At 36.9% G+C, this 8,765-nt stretch overlaps 1 protein-coding gene and 1 long non-coding RNA gene across 2 annotated transcripts; one reads left to right on the top strand and one right to left on the bottom strand.

Moving 5' to 3' along the window:
- Nucleotides 1–781: 781 nt before the first annotated feature.
- Nucleotides 782–4,154, bottom strand: LOC107588476 (uncharacterized). Its single transcript, XR_001609587.1, has 3 exons — nucleotides 4,142–4,154; nucleotides 3,623–3,629; nucleotides 782–855 (listed from the first exon to the last, which is right to left on the bottom strand). It is a non-coding gene; the product is annotated as an uncharacterized lncRNA (long non-coding RNA).
- On the top strand, nucleotides 2,542–8,330 carry selenbp1 (selenium binding protein 1). The gene is made up of 12 exons (XM_016276577.1): nucleotides 2,542–2,798; nucleotides 3,646–3,702; nucleotides 4,362–4,474; nucleotides 4,595–4,780; nucleotides 5,621–5,741; nucleotides 5,819–6,001; nucleotides 6,075–6,256; nucleotides 6,332–6,410; nucleotides 7,116–7,237; nucleotides 7,361–7,453; nucleotides 7,674–7,792; nucleotides 7,931–8,330. Exons 1-12 carry the CDS (start codon nucleotides 2,795–2,797, stop codon nucleotides 8,091–8,093), a joined length of 1,422 nt encoding a protein of 473 aa, XP_016132063.1. The 5' UTR covers nucleotides 2,542–2,794; the 3' UTR covers nucleotides 8,094–8,330.
- Nucleotides 8,331–8,765: the final 435 nt, after the last annotated feature.

Below are 8,765 nucleotides of genomic sequence, written 5' to 3' on the forward strand. Positions count from 1 at the left end.
CTCATTCTGCTTGGCTCGCCTGCTTCCTGATCAGGAAGCACATACGGATTTGCCTGGTTCACCTTTGGAGCTGTTAAATAAGCTGTCGGTGGCCACACTTGAACCCGAAGTTGTAGATCTTGACTCGGAAGAAGAAGAAGAGCCAATGGACAAAGTGAGCCAAGTAACAGAGAAAATTGATTTGACACAGGAGCCAGAGGATGAAGAAGTCAGTCAAACAAAGGATGAAGATGCAATGCCAATTGAAATAAAAAACACAGAACAACAAAAGGAAAGAACTGATGAATGTTTGGAAATTGCAAGTGAATCCACAGATGTCTCACATTCATCCCCTGAATCAGAGCCTCCTTCACACAACTCTGAACAAGATCAATTCTCAGAATCTGGTCAGGATGCTAACGCTTACCAAACGGACTCGGCAAACAGGTGATAATTGATTTACAGAGACATTATGATGTTGAACAGAATGATTTGAAGTCAGGCAAACCTATTTAGGCTGACTGTGACTGTGGATATTTAATTTACATCCTACTGTGTGGTGGAGTGAAAATGTAAAAAAAATTTTTTTTGAATGATAAATACTGTATATATTTACAGGATAGACATTGCATGATTGATTTTTGCAAAGTTTTCTACTGTTCGTTCTTTTTGTTTATTCACTAGCATAAAACGGTCCAATAGCTCCCTCAGTGTTAGGATTTTTTTTTGTTTATGGACGGATATTATTTGCATTTCAATTCGACATCCTCTGAAAGTAAATCAGCGTTTTATTTTTTTTTTGAATGATAAATACTGTATATATTTACAGGATAGACATTGCATGATTGATTTTTGCAAAGTTTTCTACTGTTCGTTCTTTTTGTTTATTCACTAGCATAAAACGGTCCAATAGCTCCCTCAGTGTTAGGATTTTTTTTGTTTATGGACGGATATTATTTGCATTTCAATTCGACATCCTCTGAAAGTAAATCAGCGTTTTTGTGCCTGCTTAAGTTTCAGTCATTCTAAGTGCTATTTAAAATAATTTAATTTAGTAACCATTTACTATAGCTCCTGAAGTTAGATAGGCCATTACAGAACAATACAACTTTTATTTCATAGCTTTACAGAGTCTGTTATTACATTTTATTGCTGTTCTAAAGTTCAGCATGTTGACTGGCAGCAGGCTCCGACTGTCTTAAAGTTCTTCCATTTTGGTTATTTATCTACTTCCAGACCGAATAAACCGTGAGACACGCTGAAGAGTCTTAGCATTGTTATTGCAGCAGCAGCAGCAGCAGCAGTGAATGGAGTGGGATAAGTATGTATATTCAGTATTGATTTCAGCATCTGAATTTACCGTAGCAACCACAGGATGGTGTAACTGCACTCCAGGTGTCATTCATTGACATTCAATTCAAAGATGTTCTGTAGCACATAATTGGTGCCCTTTCATGTTTGTAAAGGCTTACTTTGATTGCATCTCCATTCGCTGCAACAATTTTGTATGTAATTTACATGTAATAAATAGTGGGGCTTTATGTAAACAGTCTGATTATGAAGGTAAGTGGGAGTTCATATAATGGGGGTCTTTTGGATGTTGTTTTGATGAAACTGTAAAAGTGTTATGTGTGTGATTTGGCATTTTTGACTATTCCTCATGAATAAACTGTAAATAAACTCAGTTTGTGTATAAAGCCCACTCTTTTCCCCATGCTTCCCTGCTTTGTTTTAATGTGGACAGGAAGAGGTTTCCCACACTGCCTGCCAGAGATCAGCATCTGCACTCAGATTCCCGAAAAACCAAGTACCTTCAAGTTTGCACTATTTTGAAGAGCATGCGCATTACCTGAACGTTATGTAATAGTGATTCATACAGGACAGTCAGAAGCGACAGCACTGAGCAGAGGATATTGATTTGTAACAAAGCATAAATAATTACAAAAAAATAATTGTGACTGATTCTGATTATATTTGACTGTTTTTGCCCTGACACAAGCAATACTTAACAGATTAGATACATTTCTCTAAACGTTTTGAATTTTTTTTCAGGAATGCAGCACCACAAAATTTCCATCATATTGTTTTCAGATAACTTAAAAATGAACAATTAAATCTTCATTTAGGTTCATTTAAACCATTTTGGGAAATGTAATGTTCATCCACTGATGCCTAAAATGAAAGTGAATTAAAATGTAACAAAAAGATATAGGTGGCAATGGTATTTCAAACATTCATAATTTACCGATTCAGGGGTAAAAAATCCCAAATTTTTTATACACGTTTATAGGATAGTTTTTCATTAAAATGTTTTAAACCTGAACATGCTGTAAAAACGCTTTGCAATTGGAATTAGTTCTTCACCCTTGCTACTTTAATTCAAATTCAGGAACTGATTTGAACATAAAGATCATTAGAATTCAGTTCCGAATTACCCATATTCCTGAAAAGCTGTAGATTTACTATTTAAGAATGGAAAAAATCCGATCTTTAACAGTAGTTTGGCGATTTGTTGTTGAACTGACCAAGGTGCTTTACCTTTGAGAGAAAGTTACCCAGTAGGGCAAAATACCCGAGAAAGGGGGCGCGTTTCCTGTTTGGGGGCTGATTTCCTGAGACCGAGGTGACAAACAACATTTGCTCGTTTTATTCTGCAGTCGAATACCTGGGTGTGGTTTTAAGGATCATCTCACAATCCCATGTGGTATCATCACTGAAAGAGTTAATTCAATAGCGACATAAAATCTTTCTGCACGTCCGCAGCGCTTTGTTTGGTCCGTGAGTTTCTTCCGCCTGTGGAAGCAACAGCAGCAGTATGGGTGAGTGTCTCCTAGTGCACTTTTAAACCTAGCTAGCATTGTGGCTCAGACTTTAATTGAAGCGTTCGACATTTCCATCTGAAGTACGCAGCGGCTTCAGTCTGGAATAAAGAATTGCTTCACTACAAATTCTTTTCATTTAGGCGTAATCGTGTTATTTGTAGGCCTACCTGTCAAAGTCATTCAGGTAGAATTCGTGCAATGTTGTGGATTCGGAATACATTAAATTTTGATTTTAACGTGTTAACTGAGGCATGTAAAAAAATGTTAAATTCCTAATGTAATTACAAATTTGTTTCATTTGGTTGAAAACAATTATTTGCTTAAGTTCTAGTATATATTAATGTCGTGCAATACAGAAATAATTATGTTAATAAGTTTGAAAAAAAATTATTATATACTTTTGATTTTGGACATGGTTGGTCAGTTTATGGGTTGACCTGCACATAACCCATAAACACATGTCTAGCTATCAGGGGAAGGCTGTTGAACAATCCTTGGCAAGACACAGTGTCCTCTCCTAGACTGTGATATTGCCCATCTGTTGTAGTTGGTTTGTGTGCTTGTATGTGTATTGTTTTCAAACATTTACAGGGCAGTAAAAAGTGTTATCTAGTAGTATCCAGTAGTTCACTCGGCGATTCATCATTCATGCCTTTTAAGGATGAACACAGGAATTTAGGACTCACACTTATATGATGGTGCACTATGTATGTAGGTCAAGAGATCATCAAACCCTCCACACTTAAATAATGAGCAATTATTAATGCTTTAATAATTGCTCAAACTGAGTGTAACTCTCATATTAATATTTGAGATGTGACATATGCTCTTTCTCTGTTTGCAGCTTCAACCTGTTCAGGATGTGGACCAGGATATAAAACCCCTTTAGACGCCATGAAAGGTGAGCTGCTTTAAATAATAAGACAGCATATTGTTTTTACAATAAAGTGGTAGTTTATATTAACATATGAGTTGGTAATACATAGTTGCAACTTGCAAGGTAGGCCTACTACAAGGTAGCAGTGACCTTTGCACTGGAGACTGAGTGAGACTGTCACTGTCTGAGCTCTATTATCACTGCATAACCTCTATTCCTGCAGCTCCTTCTCCCCACCACCAGAGGTCCTCCTCACTTGTAAATTGGCATTGTTCTGAATTTTTTGGTTTGCCTACTGTTTTACTGCTTCAGTGTCCCAATCCCAATGCGTAGTGATCCAGTGCCTAAACTTGTGTACATGATATACTTATTCACAATCTATGGGGCTGATTGAGATGCATCTCCTATCTCTTTTGAATTTGCTTACTTAATAAAAAATAATAATAGATTTTTAAAATTATACAGTTGAATAAACATTAACTTTTTAATAAATTGGATACATTTGTTCATTTTAATTAGTGTATTTAAGCATGTAAAACACTTAACAGCAGAATTTTTATTTTTAGTGCACTACTATTGTGGAGACAAATGGTACACCCTTTATGGAATTTATTGATCAATTATAAGACACAAAGATCAGTCTGCATTTAGACTCTAAACTTAAACATAAATTCTTCCTACAGGGCCTCGAGAAGAGATTGTCTACCTACCGTGTATTTACCGCAACACAGACATTCAGAAACCTGACTATCTTGCAACTGTTGATGTCAATCCACAATCTCCCAATTTTTGCAAGGTAAAAGCAAATATGATGTATAAATATAAACTATTTTGGATTCAAATGTGGCATCAAGACGTTTCCTTTTAATATTTCTAGTATAACACCTACGTTAGTAGCATTTATTTTGTAATGTAGGTGATTCACAGGCTGCCCATGCCTAATCTAAAGGATGAGCTACACCATTCTGGCTGGAATGCTTGTAGCAGTTGTCATGATGATCCCTCCAAAAGACGCAATCGTCTCATTCTGCCTTCCCTGATCTCCTCCCGTATCTACGTCGTTGATGTAGGGACGGATCCACGGGCCCCGCGGCTTCATAAGGTTCATTTAAGTAAACACTCAGTTATATACTGTAAGAGCTGTTTGTGTAGGAATACCCTTATTGTGATGGTGTTAACTTTGTGGATGAACATCTGGGTTAGTAATCTATTTTAACTGCATGCTATAGTACTTGATACTTCATGTTTGGTAAATTCAGGCAAGCAAATAGGCAAGAAAAGACATTTGAGCAATGGAGGTCACAGTCTTAAAGATGAACCATTTGGCTGAAAATCAAACAAAATATGTTGATGTTTTCATATCTTCTTGATCTATAATACAAGTCTAAAGCAATATTTTTGGTTAAAATATATGCCCTATATATTAAGAATTAGTTGCCATGACTTATCAATTAGTTCCCTTGTTTTATTTAAACTGTGGCCACAAATTAAGAATTTGTTCTCTCATTTTAGTAAATCATGGCAGTGAATTAAGAATTAATTCCCGTGTTTTAGTAAATCATGGCCACATTATACTAATACGTTCCCTAATTTTGTAAATCGTGGCCATGTAGTAGTACTAATTCATACCCTCGAATAAAAGAACAAATTCTTAATTTGTGGCCATGATAAATTTATTTTGGTCATGTGTGGAGCTCCATAGTTTACCCCCAGTATTTGTTTCTGTAATTTCTGTAAAAAAAAAACAAAAAAACTTGAGAACCTTTAAAAGCCCGGAAGCATGACATCAAGTCCTTTTACTCATATTAATTGATTTTGTTTAACATCTACGACATAATGCTTAACATCAAGTGTGACCGCCCCTTAATACATGACTGTTGACTTTAAGAATGTTTTGTTCTTGCCAAGACCATGAATTCTTTCCATCTCTCTCCTCCTCCAGATAGTCGAGCCCATAGATCTGTTCTGGAAATGCGGCCTTGCCAACCCCCACACTTCTCACTGCTTAGGCAGTGGCCAAATCATGATCAGTACCATGGGTGATCCCTCTGGCAATGGCAAGGGTAAGATGCTGTGTTCACCTCTATTTATTTTCAATACACATTTTAGGCTTACCCTTTTATTTATGGTCATTTTTAAGGTGGTTTTGTGTTGTTGGATGGCGAGACTTTTGAAGTGATTGGCAACTGGGAGCAGCCAGGTGAAGCAGCACCCTTTGGTTATGACTTCTGGTACCAGCCTCGCCACAACGTCATGATCAGCACTGAATGGGGAACACCCAAAGCATTGGGAAACGGCTTCAACCCTGCAGATGTCAAAGCTGGTATGTGTGTATTCAAGAGGAAGTTCAAGAGTCGTTGTAGCTGACTGGCAGTGATGATCAGATCTGTTTGTAGGTCATTATGGACAGCGCCTCCATGTGTGGGACTGGACCACACACAAGCGGATTCAGACTCTGGATCTGGGGGAAGAGGGTGCTATTCCTCTGGAGATCCGGTTCCTGCATGACCCTGCTGCGGCTGAAGGATTCGTGGGCTGTGCGCTTCAGAGCACCGTCTTCCGCTTCTACAAGACTCCGGCAAGTACATAAAAAGCATTTTCATTAAATTTTTAAGCAATACATGCTTTTAGATTCAGATTTTTCATTTTACAGAAAGGGGACTGGGCAGCAGAGAAAGTCATCCATATTCCAAGCAAAAAAGTGGAAGGTTGGGCTCTTCTTGAAATGCCAGGTGAATGCTTTTAGAATTTTTTTTTTTAAGTTTTACTTTTTATGTAGTTTTTTTTATTATTTTAACTCAGGGAATGATCAAACAATAAGTATTACCATATATGTACAATGTAATTTCCAAACCATAGAACAATTTTGACATCAGTAACTAAATACAATGATCCCCTTAGCAAAGGACCCCCTCTCTAAAACATAAAAGTTGCTGTATATTTTTTACATACTGTTAGTGTTATATATATATAAACTTTAAAAAAAAAAAAACTAGGGCTGTCAATAGAATAAAAGAGTTATGAATAATGATTATTTTAAAGTTTAAGTTTATTTCTGACTAGTTTTGAAAAGAATGAAACTAATATGAAATGTAGGAAATGTTTAGAAAATACTGTGTTAAACCCTTTGATATATACAGCCCTAAAAATACATTTAGTAATTTTTGGGGGGTTTCTCTAAATTTTTTCTCTCTCTCATATTTTCCCTGAGCCCCAATTCAACAATCTACTTTAATGGCAAAAGGTAAAAATAAAAAAAAGAGTCTGAATTAATAATAATTTGTCTTATTTCTAAATATTGTTTGTGTAATGTAATGTATATGTTTCCCCCTTTCATTTTTTTTCCTGTACTCCAGTTTGACAATCTTTAAAAAAGCCCCCCCCCCCCCCCCCCCCCCCCCCCATTTACTCATTTACTCATGTATTTTTTGCCATAGGTCTCATTACGGATATCTTGATCTCACTGGATGATCGCTTCCTGTACTTCAGTAACTGGCTGCATGGAGACATTCGACAGTATGACATCACTGACAGGAGGAATCCACGCATGATTGGTCAGGTAAGACAGCTTGGATTAGCAGGATCAAGACACCTTTGTATACATTTCTAAAATCATGTCAAAGACAAATAAAGTGTCAAGATAGTAGAACTTGTATTTAATTTCATGAAATGCATTTTCAAGGTCTTCCTTGCAGGCAGCATTTTAAAAGATGGACCAGTGAAAGTATTGGAGGACAAAGAACTGGATAGCCAGCCTGCCCCACGGATACTAAAGGTACCTTTTTTGTTTCTTTTCCAAGTATGCTTCCTGTGAGCTCTGTGTACACATTTGAGTTAGCCATTATGTGGAGGAAAACAGCCTAAAGCTGTTGGTAACTAACTAATTGACAGATGACCCAGTTTATTGTACTACAAATCATTAGGTCATGCAGACCTAAACAGAGCAATTAGAGCACATCATTTGTTGGAGGTTAAAACGTTCCTTTCCTCATCAGGGAAAACGTGTGCAGGGAGGCCCTCAGATGCTCCAGCTGAGCTTGGATGGAAAACGTCTGTACGTCACCACCTCTTTATACAGTGCCTGGGACAAGCAGTTCTACCCTGACCTCGTCAAGTGAGACAAAAGGATCTTTATTTGTAATTTTACTTCAGTATTGTGTGTAGAGCTTAAGAAATGAGGCTGTTTAAATGGTTTCAGAAGTAACCTCTGGTTTGTTTATTATGCTGCAACATGTGTCTTATTTCTCTTGAGGGAGGGGTCAGTCATGATGCAGATTGACGTGGACACAGATAAAGGCGGCCTGAAGCTCAACGAGAATTTCCTTGTGGATTTCGGAGCAGAACCAGATGGTCCTGCACTTGCCCATGAGCTCAGATATCCTGGTGGAGACTGCACTTCTGATATCTGGTTATGAAATTGGGGCCAAACCATTATGTTCAAAGGAGCAGAATTATTATTCCCATTTTCTCAATAGAGATATCATCAATATCATGATCACGTTTAATCTATGTATGGACCAAATCCTTAATCTTATTATGTGTCAATTAGCAATTACAAGAGTGAACTATGCTGTAAATCACATCTTAACTACAAAAACTAATTTTCATTGTCTTTATATGCTTTCAAAATTTTTTGAAATAAATATTTTGCATCCCAGTGAATTCAAAGGCTTTCTCATTTGTTGTTGTAAGCGCTTTCCAAATCATTAGAATTGCAAAGTAGATTTTAAACGCGTTGTGCAAGTGCACAGAGCGAGTGCACACAATCAGCATCACTATACGTGCACACATTTTAAAATATTGTATTAGGAATACATTCTAAAACAAAGCAATCGTTGTATTTCGAGTGTCCGTGCTTAAGAAACCCTCAAAGAACAAAATGGACATGCGAGTGTAATAACGGGAGTGAATATTTTTACATGTTATTTTTAAGGCATGCTTTTCTTATCAAGATGCAGAAAAAGAGAAATGCAATTTTGTTTAACAACAAACACAAGGAATTACAGCACTACTTGGGTTAGTTTTGCTTATTGTCATTGTAGTGCACAAGTATAAAAAGTTATCTTTCCGAGTCTGAAGACGGGGAC

This window comes from Sinocyclocheilus grahami, unplaced genomic scaffold, assembly GCF_001515645.1.
Source record: "Sinocyclocheilus grahami isolate Dianchi unplaced genomic scaffold, SAMN03320097.WGS_v1.1 scaffold104.1, whole genome shotgun sequence".
Lineage (NCBI taxonomy): Eukaryota > Metazoa > Chordata > Actinopteri > Cypriniformes > Cyprinidae > Sinocyclocheilus > Sinocyclocheilus grahami.

Coding starts and splice junctions, on each gene's coding strand:
- selenbp1 (XM_016276577.1), top strand. Junction 3,703..4,361: donor CCCTTTAGACGCCATGAAAG/GTGAGCTGCTTT, acceptor TTCTTCCTACAG/GGCCTCGAGAAGAGATTGTC. Junction 4,781..5,620: donor GGGCCCCGCGGCTTCATAAG/GTTCATTTAAGT, acceptor CTCCTCCTCCAG/ATAGTCGAGCCCATAGATCT.